This window comes from Crinia signifera, chromosome 2 (assembly GCF_055691185.1).
Source record: "Crinia signifera chromosome 2, ASM5569118v1, whole genome shotgun sequence".
Taxonomy (NCBI): Eukaryota; Metazoa; Chordata; class Amphibia; order Anura; family Myobatrachidae; genus Crinia; species Crinia signifera.
The window spans coordinates 283,785,789-283,799,803 of NC_139218.1; the positions used below are offsets into that span (position 1 = coordinate 283,785,789).

General features: G+C 45.0%; 1 protein-coding gene across 2 annotated transcripts in view; it reads left to right on the forward strand.

Annotated features, from left to right (window-relative positions):
* The window catches only part of SLC9A7 (solute carrier family 9 member A7), a 103,354-nt gene extending 89,554 nt beyond the window's left edge, over nt 1-13,800 (forward strand). For both annotated transcript variants that reach the window (XM_083168758.1, XM_083168760.1), the window contains 4 exons: nt 206-269; nt 8,359-8,441; nt 11,088-11,193; nt 12,952-13,800. In XM_083168758.1, coding sequence (XP_083024884.1) covers nt 206-269; nt 8,359-8,441; nt 11,088-11,193; nt 12,952-13,200 — 502 coding nt within the window. In that variant the 3' untranslated portion in view covers nt 13,201-13,800. The remainder of the gene's footprint in view (nt 1-205; nt 270-8,358; nt 8,442-11,087; nt 11,194-12,951) is intronic.
* The last annotated feature ends 215 nt before the right edge of the window (nt 13,801-14,015 follow it).

A 14,015-nucleotide genomic window follows, 5' to 3' on the forward strand; every position in this document is an offset into this window, starting at 1 on the left:
TCCAGACAAAATTGGATGTTTTTGTAAAAACAGCACTCATTTAGAAGGCATACTGTAGTGTTGCCCTGTAAATAATGGCTGCTTTAAAAAAAAAAAGTCAGAGTTGGATGGAGGTGCGGGATGCTATTACATATTCCCAATACTGTTTTTAAAAGGATTATATTTGTTCTAAATTAAAACCTTATTTTTTCATTATCTGTACCAGGGTTGGTGTAGATCCTGATCAAGACCCCCCTCCAACTAATGACAGTTTTCAAGTACTACACAGTGTAAGTAACTATATCCTCATTATTATTGGATTTGTGGTCATTGCATTACTGTCTGTAAAATGTGAATGCATGTAGTATTTTATTACATTGCAGTATTTTAGTGTTCACTCTAGGAGTGACAGCGGGCAGGGCGCCGGGGGGCGGACCGGGCACGCCGACGTCACAGCTGGGGGTGTGCCTTGGCCGTCGACGTCATGAAAGGGTCGTGTCTGGCCCACCAACGTCATGGAAGGGGCGTGTCTGGCCCGCCGACATCATGGAAGGGGCGTGCCCGGCCCGCCGCCGTCATGGAAGGGGCGTGCCCGGCCCGCCGACATCATGGAAGGGGCGTGTCTGTCCCGCCGACATCATGGAAGGGGCGTGCCCGGCCCGCCGCTGTCATGGAAGGGGCCTGCCCGTCCCGCCGCTGTCATGGAAGGGGCGTGCCCGTCCCGCCGCTGTCATGAAAGAGTCGTTACCGGGCTGCCTCCATCATCAAAGGGGGCGGGCCCGGCCCCTCCGAAGCCACTGCGCTGCCGGGGAAGCGCCGGGCATCGCTGTGTGCGGCGATGCTGGGCTTCCCCGTGAGGCTTTTTTAGCGGGGAGCTGCGAGAGGGGCAGGGCGCATTTTTCCCTTTAAAAATCGGGCAGCCTAGCGGGAACACTAGTATTTAACATGTATTGGTCATATTAGCTATTCATTTTGCTTAATCCTGTTCCCAGTAATAGGGGTCTCTATCCCAGGTCTACACTATCCTGTGTTTAGCTTGAGCTTTTATTGAGTGAATGTGAATGGTAGGTGTACCAGGGGAGGGATTCCTGCCAAAGTAATGTTAATGAGAAGGAAATAAGTACATTTAATATTTAAAGTGGAAAACGCCTAGCGCCTTTTACTTGGGTGTCCCGGACGGGATCCCGACTGTCAAAACACTGACAGCCGTTGGCTATTTTCCCTCGTGGGGGTCCACAACCCCCATAAAGGGAGAATAGAATAGGTGGCTCGTGTAGCGAGCCACCGTGCCCACAGCGTGGCGAGCGCAGTGAGCCCGCAAGGGGCTAAGTTGCGCTTACCATGCTGTCTGGGTCTGGCCACTCAGGCTAATGACTGTTGGGATCCCGACTGTCGGACCCCTGTACCCCACACCCCTTTTACTTGACACACAGCACGAGTAAATGCCAATTCTGTTTATATTTAACGTCAAACAACTATTTCAGCATGTGGGGGAAGGAGCTTGTATATTACATTAAAATGGATTTATGCAGTCATTGTGGTAATAAATTACAACTTGCATAATCCACTGGGGAAAAAACTATAGAAGCGGTTACCAACCTGGAATCTTGAATACCAAAAATAAAAGTTGGTGCACTTTCATTCCAGGCTTAACCCTGGCATTCCCAACCTCTGTCCTCAATGCACACTAAAGCCAGGTACGCACCTAAAGATACATCTGTAGATCAATTGTTCTGCATACACACTGCCAGATCAGTGTTAATTGATGTCACAACTGGACATTTACAAACCCCCATCCAGTTGCACCTTCAATCACTGCCGGCTTGTACAGAGAGTGTATGAGCACAGCACGATGCACCAATATTGCTTTAGTTGAAATGCTGATGTATCGGCCAGTGTGTACCCAGCATAACAGTCCATGTTTTAGTGATATCCATGTTTGACTACAGCAGACTAACTTAGTACCGCAGTTTTTGTGATGTAACCATCCGTGCTGCAGCCCGGATATTACTAAAATGTGCACTGTTAGTGTACCCTGAGGTCCGAAGTAGGGAATGTCTGGGTTAAGCTGTGTCTATATAGTTGTTGACAAATTAGGGATTTCTGTCTAATGCCTAAAACATTTAAAGGAAAGAACAGGTAGATGTCTGTACTCGTATAAACACAAAAACACCAAGGCTGTAACAATTTATTCAAATACTAGGTGATTCATCGCTCCCTACGGGAGTCCGTCACACGGTTGTAAGGGGCTACGCCCTGTTACACATAGAATAATTGTGTTGTGTGAAATGTGCTTGTTATTGGATGAAGCATGTGTTGTGTTGGAACTGTAGCTATACGTGATTTTGTTTGAATGAAAAATGGCATAAGATTTAGAAGGGGGTGTAACCCGTTTCATTATCCATTGAGTAGAAGGCAGCTCCTGCACCTTGTAATAACTTTAGTGGAGTACATTGCTAGCTCTTCAGACCGGTGTGCAGACTGTACACCCTGGGCTATGTCCCTAGTGTCACTGTACACACGTGTGTGACCCTGTGAAGCCCACCTGCCATAGTGTGCAGTGCATGCCCCAACTGCTGCAGCAGCTATTGGTAGCTCCCCATGTGTCTGCATGGCCTGGCTGGGGGTCAGCCCATAGACATGTAAGTAGGGGGGATCCATCCTAGGGGCCAAATACATGGATTTATATGACACACATGCAAACTTCACATTTACCTCTAGTTAGCTGCAGGGACTGTGAAACTTTCCCCAACTCCACAAGCAAGTAGGGGCTGCTGGGGGCAGATGGTGGGGGGGGCTCTGTACCCCAATGCAGAAGTCAGTCCAGTGGTCCCCTGGGTTACAGTCCAGGCTCCTTGGGGCAGGGGTATCTGCGAGTCTGTCACATGCTTCCAGTCACCCACCCCTGCAAATGCAGCTCTCCCAGGGATGTCTCCCAGTGCTGTGTGCAGTGCCTACAGCTGAGTCAGCTAGAACATTGCAGTCTCTCTCTCTGTCCAGGCTCCAGCTGTAGCATTAGCAGGGAGAGGGGAGGAACCACCGGGACTGGCCAACAGTTCCCTCAGCCCTACATAGGCGTCATGACGTCACACACCGGGTCGGGAGCCGTAATGCACCCTTGGGAACAGGTGCTTGGTGTGAGGGGAGTGCAGCATTGAGCTTGGAGCTAGGGAGGAGGACGCTCATCATTAATAAGGTGAGGAGTCAGGCGGGAGTCTGGATGCTGGAGGGAGGATGCTCACCAGAAAAAAAGGAGCGGAGGCAGGCTGGAAGCGGATGAGTGAATGTGAGCGGATGGAGTATCGGGAGGCTGGAGGCAGCTCCTTCCATCTGCTGGCTGCGTTGCGTCTTCCCGCAAGACTGCCTGTGAGTGCAGGTGGGTGGTGCTGGGGTCCTGTTCCTCCATGCTCCTGGTCAGGTGGGGCGGGCACCCTGACACTTTAGGAGCCACAGGGGTTATATAGGGGCAGATTGTGTATATAACACTGGCCTCTGCTAGGGTCAGATGTGTGTATAAATCTGGCCTGTGTGTATAACACTGGGTGGGGGGGCGGAATTAAGTGTCTGACTCCGCCCAGCGTTATACACAGACTCACAAGATTGACAGTTCTGGGCTATTCTATAAGAAATATCAATAAATATTCTGAACTACAGTTCATTAATTACAGAGCATGCGTGTAGCTTCCATTGGTTACAAATAGTACCATAGCCAGTAATATATACCCAGGAGGACGTAGTCCTCTCAGATAGATAGAAAAAAATCTACATTACACTATCTACCTACAGTACCTACCAATGGGGCAGATGTATTAGGCCTTAGCAAGAGATAAATTTAAGGGTGATAGGATGTGATTGGCTGGAAGTTTATCTCTAACTGCCATGTTACAGGCTGTGTTTGAAAAAAGTCAGTTAGGGTGTGATTGGCTGGAAGTTTATCTCTTTTTATCACCCTTAAATTTATCTCTTGTTAAGGCCTAATGCAGCCCACACACGCACCGATTCCAGCGTGCGTTGTGGGCTTAACTAGCACACACAGCATCGCATCGTATGCCTTGTGCATACGATGTGCATGCGATGCTGTGCTAGAAAAAGCTAGTACAAAAAGTATGTGCAGCACATACTTTTTTGTACTGTACGATGAGGTGCCGCGGGAGCGCGCACCCCATCGTACAGCATCGCACCGCCGGCATTGGCGCGTGTGTGGGCTGCATAATACATCTGCCCCATTGGTAGGTAGGTAGGTAGATAGAAAAAAATCTACATTACACTGAGAGGACTACGTCCTTTGTAACCAATGGAAGCTACATGCATGCTCTGTAATTAATGAACTGTAGTTCAGAATATTTATTGATATCTCTTATATAATAGCCCAGAACTGTCAATCTTGTGAGTCTGTGTATAACGCTGGGCGGAGTCGGACACTTAATTCCGCCCCCCCGAGGCCAGTGTTACACACACAATATGCCCCTATATAACCCCTGTGGCTCCTAAATGTGTCAGGGCGCCCGTCCCACCTGGCCAGGAGCACGGATGCCTTAACGAGAGATAAATGCAAGGGTGATGGGATGTGATTGGCTGGACGTTTATCTCTAACTGCCATGTTACATGCTGTGTTTTGAAAAAAGTCAGTTGGGATGTGATTGGCTGAAAGTTTATCTCTCTATCACCCTTGCATTTATCTCTTGTTAAGGCTTAATACAGTACATCTGCCCCTATATCTCCTAATTAGGCTCCAGCTGATGAATATAGCATAGGTTGAGTGTCCCTTATTCGAAATGCTCAGGACGAGCATTTTGGATAAGGGATTATTCCGGATTTCAGAATATATATATATATAGCGAAAAAAGGTGTGCAGCACTCCAACCTGATGACAATATCGATGGGATATTATAAAGCTGAATTGAATTTTTCACGATCCTGGTTGGAGTGCTGCACACCTTTTTTCGCTGTATATTGCTTCTGCAAAGTGAAGGCACCCACGCATCATTGCCGAATGGAGGCAGTGCCTGGCTATTTGTTTATATATATATATATATATATATATATATATATATATATATTTATTTTTACATACTCCCCTGGTGGCCCTCCGATGTCCACGGCGGTTTCCTCTTGAGCGGCATCCCCGGTCCTAAGGATGCAGTGCGCGGGTGCATCGGTGACGCAATGCATCCTGGGGACCTGGGATATTGCTGAAGAGTAATTTGGTGGACACCAGACGACAAGAAAAAAAAAAAAGTGTAAGGGGGACACACAAAAAAATATTCTGAAAATCCATGGTTTTCTGAATATTTTGGTTTTGTGATTTCCGGATAAGGGATACCCAACCTGTAGTAAATTTCTTTGCGTAAACATTAGTACTGGCTGAAATGCACTTTAGTAGAAACCTATTCACTCCCCAATATTTAGGGAGACAATATTATTCCAGTGAAGGCACCTGTGGCTCATGCAGTTATTCCACCAAATGGGCTAGACTCTGCAAAAGGTTAGCTCATGTACAGTGAGGTTTGAAAGTTTGGGCACCCCAGGCAAAAATTCCTTTTAATGTGCAAAAAGAAGCCAAGGAAAGATGGAAATCCTCCAAAAGGCATCAAATTACGTTTCATTTGATTTCCATCATTTACACTTTCAAAATAACAGAAAACAAAAAATGGCATCTGCAAAAGTTTGGGCAACCTGCAGAGTTAATACCTTGTACTGCCCCCTTTGGCAAGTATCACAGCTTGTAAATGCTTTTTGTAGCCAGCCAAGAGTCTTTCAATTCTTGTTTATGGTATCTTCGCCCATTCTTCCTTACAAAAGTCTTCCATTTTTTTGAGATCCCTGGGCTGTCTGTGACACATTGCTCTTTTAAGGTCTGTCAATAGATTTTCAATGATGTTGAGGTCAGGAGATTGTAAAGCCCATGGCAAAACCTTCAGTTTACGCCTCTTGGTGTAATCCACCGTGGATTTTGAGGTGTGTTTAGGATCATTATCCATTTGTAGAAGCCAGCCTCTCTTTAACTTCAGCTTTTTCACAGATGGCATCAGGTTAGCGTCCAAAATTTGATGGAATCTTATTGAATCCATTTTTCCTTCTACTCGTGAAATGTTTCCTTTGCCCACTGGCTGCAATACAACCCCAAAGCATGATTGATCCACCCCATGCTTAACAGTTGGACAGAGGTTCTTTTCATTAAATTCTGTGCCCTTCCTTCCCAAAACGTACCTTTGCTCATTCCGGCCAAAAAGTTATATTTTAACCTCATTGGTCCACAGAACTTGATTCCAAAATGCATCAGGCTTGTCTATATGTTCATTTGCAAACTTTAAACACAGATTTTTGTGGTGAGGACGTAGAAGAGGTTTTCTTCTGATGACTCTTCCATGAAGACCATATTTGTACAAGTATCTCTTTATAGTGGAATAGTGTACCACAACTCCAGTGTCTGCCAGATCTTCCTGGAGGGATCGTGCAGTCAAAGTGGATTTTTATTTGCTTTTCTCACAATCCTGAGCGCTGTTCTGTCTGATATTTTTCTTGGTCTTCCAGATCTTGCTTTCACTGTTCCTGATGACTGCCATTTCTTAATTGCATTCTGAACAGAGGATATGGGCATCTGATAACGCTTTGCTATCTACTTTTAGCCTTCTCCTGCTTTGTGAGCGTCAACTATGCTCAGTTTCAGTGTTCTACACAACTGCTTAGAGGAACCCATGGTGCTGATTGTTGGGGCAAGGTCAGAGGAGTCTGGGCTTTTAAAACATTTGAGATTGACATCACCTGGTCTTTCCAGACAATGATTGAGAACAATCCATGACACTGCCAGGTCTCAGCTGTCCAAAGGGGGCGGTACATGTTGTAAACTCTGCAGGGTGCCCAACTTTTTGCAGATGCTATTTTTTTTTGTTTTCTGTTATTTTGAAAGTGTAAATGAAGGAAATGAAATCAAACTTTTTTTTTTTTACTTGTTTATAAGAATGTCTAATCTGTAATTTGATGCCTTTTTGGAGGTTTTTCCATCTTTCCTTGGCGTCTTTTTGCACATTAAAATGAATTTTTGCCTGGGGTGCCCAAACTTTGAACCCCACTGTAGCTGTCCAGTGAATAGCAGGTTGCCACTAGGTTTAAGGGTGTATGTGATGCTGGAATGCAGCTTGTGATCTGATCCTCCTAAAAGTGCCTGAGATGAATGCTTTCAATCTTTGGATCAATTCCAATAGTGACCAAATCTTCATAGTCAATCTGCTGCCATTGGCCTGCAGCGGATGCAACCAGCATATAGCAGCATCCAAACTACCCAGATAATGAATGTCAGTAAGACTGGGCAGTTTGTATGGGATGTAGTTATCCCAAATGGTCATAATACAGACAGTCAAAATCCAGATGGTAAGTATTGGGATTAGATTTAGGGCTAAGGCCCCCATACACTTTTCTGAGGGAAAAGTCACATAACAATTCTCTTGAACCGCCTGGGAGCTTCCCCACTGTCAAGTGGCTGCCTATGTCAGAGGATGGACCTGCAAGGAGGTCTGATCTCCGATCCGATGCACACAGGACAGCGCATCGGATCAGACATTGAACACATTCGATTTGGCCACTTTTCACTTGATTTCTCGGCCCGATTGGTTGGAATTGGATGTAAAGAAGCCAAATCAGATAAGTGTATGGCCAGTTTAAGGCTGCAGGATGGTGGGGGAGGGAGGTAGGATTAAGGTTCAAATGCCATAATCCATTGGGACTTTAAAAATGTGGTTGCTGCTGTTGGCATTCTGACCATTCTGTGCACCAGACTATCCATACCAACCCCTTTTGTTCCATCTGACAGGGTTTTTATCAGCAGTTAGGGTCGTGGAATCGGGTATCAACCTGCAGAGGATACAGATACAGAGAAAGTAACACAAAACAGAGGTTGAAATTGAGACAGGAAAGACTATTCCAGAATGGCAAATGAGTCATTTATCCCACACAACTAAACCGTCTATCTCCAGGAGGCCCAACATTTGTTGTATTGATGCATATGTACATTATGGATTAAGTATAATTATATGCATTCAATACAAAGTGCCTTTTACTTAACATAATTAAATATATTCTGGATAGCTGTATTGACAGAATGTAGTCTGAATGTTACTACTGAATCCTTTCATACCGCACATGTATTAACTTGTGAATGCTAAATTACCCAAGATATTTGTCTGCAGACATTGTGTGACCGGTTATACTAACATTTGTTGTATTGATACATATGTAGAGTGAACAGGGCTTACTTATACAACATCTTGAATATTTATCTGTGATGCAAAACTTCATATCATGGTCACAAGTAGGCATAGGTTAAAATTGGGGATCTGTGTGTTACGGAGTAGTTTTCACTTATTGTATATTTCTTTGTAGGATGCTGGAGATTCTACTGGAACAAGTCGCACCAAACAAGAGAGTGCGTGGGTGTTCAGGCTGTGGTACAGCTTTGATCACAAGTATCCTCTTTCTAGGTTGAATTGTCATCCATATTACAGAGTTATATAATTGTTTAGGAGTAAATGATCATACCATGCTTAACTCCGTTCTATTTTATTCCTATTTGGATCACATATTTGGCATCTGGGTGGCTGATACACAATGTCTAGGTCGAAACTATATGGTCAACACAAGCAAAAGGTCAACATGGCTAAGGTCGACACATGCAAACTTTTTCTTTACCATCTATGTGGACTATGTTTAGGGGAATGGTAAAGTGGGCAAGGCACCTTGCCTAAAGCGTGGCGTGCCATGCAAGGGGACACTGTACACTAATACCCCCTTTCACATAGCACAAACAACCCAGGTCCAACCTGAGTTGTTACTGGGTCGTCCCGGGTCAATGTTCTGTGGTAAAGATCCTTTTGAATTTGCCTGGGTGCAGCAACCCAGCATTCTCACCGGGTTAAAAGAAGGGTTAATCTCGGGTCGGACCCGGGTTGCTGTGCAGGGTGAATGGGTTAGCCGGGTCCTGTTCACACTATAAGGAGGAGGCTACATCTGCTCCAAGCTCTGCCTCCTTCCCCGCCCTCCCGATGACGCCTCTGCCTGCCCCCTTTCTGATGTCAGTGACCTGGCTTTTTTTTTGCCGGGTTGCTGTGGGGTTTAAACATCACAAATACCCGGTCGCTCCCAGGGCCGTGTACAAATCCTGGGTATGACCTGGCATTTCGGATGTGAAAGGGGTATAAGTGTGGGTCCACTAGCTTAGGTGTCGCCATAGACACCATGTTGACCTTTTGGTGTTGACCAAATATTCCATGTCCATATTAATTGGTATTGGTTCATTACTCAAAAAAATGTAACTGTCCCCCAGGCCCAATTAGAAGGGTTTGGCCAACTTTTTTTAGTTTCTTTTGTTTCTGCTATGACAAACTGAACAGTGACATCAACATACGTGGGTAGGTAGGTTAGGGTAACCGGTGACTGGTGGTGGGCTTGGGGAGTCAGGCTTGGCAATAACCTGTGTCCCTTGGGTAAAAAGGGGGGGGGGGCAGTCTGCGGGGATGTGGCAGTGGGGAAAGGGGGGGGGGTCAGCAGAATAGTGAGCAAGATGAAGTCAGTCTAGGTTAGGTTAATCAGGTAGTTGTCGCAGGAGGCTGGCATCCCGTCCAACCCGTGGTGCACTCTAACCTGGCTTCCTGGTCCCCCACTGTCGTCTTCACTGCTGTGTGTTGTGGAAGCTTAATCCCGCTTCCGGGTCCTCCACCTGGAAGCAGGACCAATGGTCTGTATTGGTGCTCCAACGCGTGTCGTCTTCCTTAGCCTTCTTCAGGGAGTGCCCAGAGGCCCAGCACATAACTTCACTTAAGTCTCCTCCCCACCACAGAGAGTCGGGCGCACGGCACCCGGCATAAGTGTCCTGCTGCGGGTGTGTGTGTGTGTTCGCACGACACCGCTCATTTATGGCCTCACCAAGCACAAAGGTGCCGTGGAGGACCCGGAAGCAGGACCAAGCTTCCACAACACACAGCAACGAAGAAGACAGTGGGGGACCAGGAAGCCAGCCTCCCTTGACACCTACCTGATTAACCAAACCTAGACTGTAACTTCATCGTTCTCGCTTTCCCACTGGCCCCCCTTTTACCCAAGGGACAAAGGTTATTGCCAAGCCTGACTCCCCAAGCCCACCACCGGTTACCCTAACCTACCTACCTTGATTTAATAAAGAGTATTTTTACAATACCTCAGCATCTAAGCACATTATTTGCAGGGTAAAACAAATACCTTAGTGCAACATTCCCCTCCTTTTTAACACACACTATTGTCATTTAGAGACCTCTGGGAGCGCAGGTTACAAACCATTCTCTATGCTATTATCTTATGTTGCCTATTGTAGCCCACTAGTAAGTGATACCCTGTGGTTAATTACCGCACCAGTGCAATCCAATTAGCAGAGATTGCCCTGTGCGTGAATCCCCAAAGTCCCTCAGATCCATAAATTATACATAAGGAAAGATAAAATTGGGTTCGCGTGCACGGAAAAAACGCCATTTATTCAGACTATTATGTGGAATTTGTGGGTTTCCAGATCTGAATCACTATTTGTAGGTGAAGAGAAAAGGCTGTTTAATTGAATAACCTTTCCCAGCGCCACCATGGCTATAGACTGCAATGATTGTACTGACAAGCAAATATAAAACTAACCATTTTTGTATTATTGATGAGCTTTTAATGTCACATTCTACCCTACCTGGAATAGATAACATTAATCAATACAGTGTTTAAATGCTATTTTTCTACCTATACAAATGAATGATTATTAGGACCTTTTTTTAAATAGTCAATTCATCGTAATTAACACATATGTTCTCATTTTTATTGTATACATTAAGAGGTACATTTATTAAGATGGGAGTTCTATTGAAGATGGGATGTTGCCCATCGCAACCAATCAGATTCTACTTTATTCAGTACCTTCTCTAGAAGATAATAGAATCGGATTGGTTGCGAATAGCAGCATTCCATCTTCAATGGAAGTCTTATCCTAGTAAATTTACCCTTTCTGTGGTTTATTATCTGTTCTTGAAACCTTTTTGGTATGCAGATTTGCACTGCTTGTTCTCTGTAATACAATTGAGTATTTCCTTAATACGGAAAATAAGTTATCTGAAGCCAATGCTGACACACAGTGGTCCTCCATTAACTACAACATTGCCCAGCTGGTGTGGCTTGGTGGCCAGATGTTTCACAAGCCCGAGGGCCTATAATGTAAGTAGAATCAATGTTCCTGGGTAATTAATTGATTTCTATCATCTGTTCTGTTTTGATTTTGCTTTCTCACTATGTTGCATCAGTCAGTACATAAAAAAAACAGAAACTGAAAAGTAACAATGAAAAGGGATTCTATCGAATCTTCTATTTTCAAGACATTCATGTCTCCAGAATATGCAGAAGCATTTCTCATGTGAAGGCAATACCAGACTGCGTTACTGCAGAAAGTGGAGGGAACAGGGGAGTACATAGTGGAGGATGTGGAGGGGGACATTAAATACTCACTGTCTCTCTCTAGTCACACTCTGCCACTCACTGTCTCCCTGTGCCATCCTCCTTTTACCCCTGCCATCCTCCAATGTCACTCTGCAAATTCCTGTTATCCACTTCAACCCCCTGCCAACCTATGCCACCTCTGTTACCTTCTCCTCTACCTAATTATCCTCTGCCCTTCCCACGTCCCCTACTGTCATCATTGTCATCCTCTGCCTCTCCCTGTAATCCTTGGCATCTCCATACAGCCACTGCATTAAGCTTTTTCTACCTGCCACCCACTGCTATCCTCCTGTCAACCCCTGCCATTCTCATCACCTACTGCTTTTCCATGCCACTCTTTGCCTCCCCATCATCCTATGCCTCCATCTGCCTTTCCCTAGTCACCCTTAGCCACCCACTGCCTCTAACCTCTGACACAGAGGGTGATAGGGTAATGGCAGAGAGACAGTCTGCCTCCCCTGTGTGACCCACTGCCTCTCCCTAGTCTCCTTCTGCCTCTCCCTACCAGCTGCTACTTCAACATCTCTCCCACTGTCACTTTCTGCCTCCCATTACCTTTCCCTGGCATAATCTGACTCCCCAGTCTTTCACTGTCTTTGTGCCAACCTCTGCCTTACCCAACACCTTCTTTCACTCACTGCCTCTTTGCCATATCCGAAGCCTTCCCAGCAGGTATTTTCGCATGAATATATTAAAATTCACATGCAGGGCAGGGACTCCAAAAGAAGCTTGTCCATGCTGGTGTGTAAGAAATTAAATAATTTTGTTAGTGGGTCAATTCACTTATGTTTTGTGCCTTCACAATTCTGCTGTGCATGTGCAGTCTGCTGACCACACATATGGTGGCCAACCATGGCAACTTGATGGGTCCCTGTAACCCTTTTTATTGTCTGATGGGGTCTATTCCTGGGGTTCTTGAACTGGAGCGGTCAATTCCGTTAGCTGGGAGGAGACTCACAATGTAACTATGGCCATATGCTGAACCTGCAGATTTTAGTGTCCAGTCCCATAGCTACATAACAATCTGTGAGTCTAAGTTGAGATGGAGGCAAGATGAGGTACATTACCTTTTGACTGCATTTTCACATTATTCTCCCCACTTGCACCAAAAAGATTAACATTGTATAAGGTTCACTTACATTTATTGTTAGTAGTAGATGCATAGTATAGGCTCCTGACAGAATTAAATAAAACCCAGATTTATAGACTCAGAGGTAACAATGTGCAGAAATCAGGCTGCTCTGGGACTACACATCCCGGCATTTTTACTTGTTAGCATATGCTGGGATCTGTAGTTCTACAGTAGCTGGAGCGTTGTCTACCTGTTCTAGAGAATGGGACGGCACTATTTGGAGCTGGTAAGTAAATGCTGACATTGAAATGCAAAAAATATGGTAGGCTGAAGGTTACCTCAAGTGGGTTCAGCTTTACGCTTTACTACATTTGCTCCAAATAATGATTTTATTTGATTCTGTATAGAACCCAGAGCAGTTGAGAGAAGATGATGCAGACTTCATTCTGAATGATGGGGACCTGACATTGACTTATGGAGACACCACCATAACAGCCAATGGTTCTTCTGGCTCCCACACTGCCACCACAAGCCTTGATGGCAGAAAAACAAAAAGCAGCTCAGAGGAAGCTTTGGAACGTGAACTCGGAGGAGGAGACTATGAGATCACAAACAGGGGGACCAGATTAGTGTTTCCTCTAGAAGAGAATGCATGACCTAATGTGCAAGTGCAAAGGAAAGGCGAATGGCCAAATATGGTACTAGGAGCAGATCAAGCCCCGCTGGGTGAAGAGTTGGGTGCAGTTTCACACACTAGTAATATGACCATTCTGGTACTGATGGTGGGAAGATAAGACTGTTTTTATTTCTTACAGCCATAGCAACCATGATTCTTTATACGTGGCACATACAAAGCACCACCTAAATTGTCTATGGACTTCTCTCTGCCTGTTCCGTGTCCCAGTAAAAAAAGATGCCTATAGCGCTCAAACCCAACTATATAATACGAAGGTAAACCGCACCAATCTCGATAGGCGCAAGCAGCAGACTTCTTGGGAAAGTGCCTGTTATTTAAAGAGCGAGTGGCGATGTCCTGGCGTCTGGAAGAAGTGTTGACTGCGTTTCTTACAGTCCCTGTAAAATAGAGCATATACTGTACATGCTGATCTGCATGATGACATGGACAGTGTACCTAAGAAATAACAGTATGTTTATGGGTGTTTATTTTTTTTTATGATTTTGTAAATTGTTAGGTTGATGTATGTTCAATGAGTAAGCATGGCTGATCAATGTAAAGTTGTGTTTAGCTAAATGAATCTTGCATTACGTCTTGTATTAATCCGTCACATCACTGTCTGATATAAAGCTCATGTCAAATCATTACTACACATCCTTTCACTAACAACCGAAACACAACATCTATAAATAGTGGCATTTAGTCAGACCATAAAGGAAAATAGATAATCAATTGTACACCTGTTAGAACTGGCGTTGGAAAGGTATATGTACCCTTTTAATATATGCGTAAGAG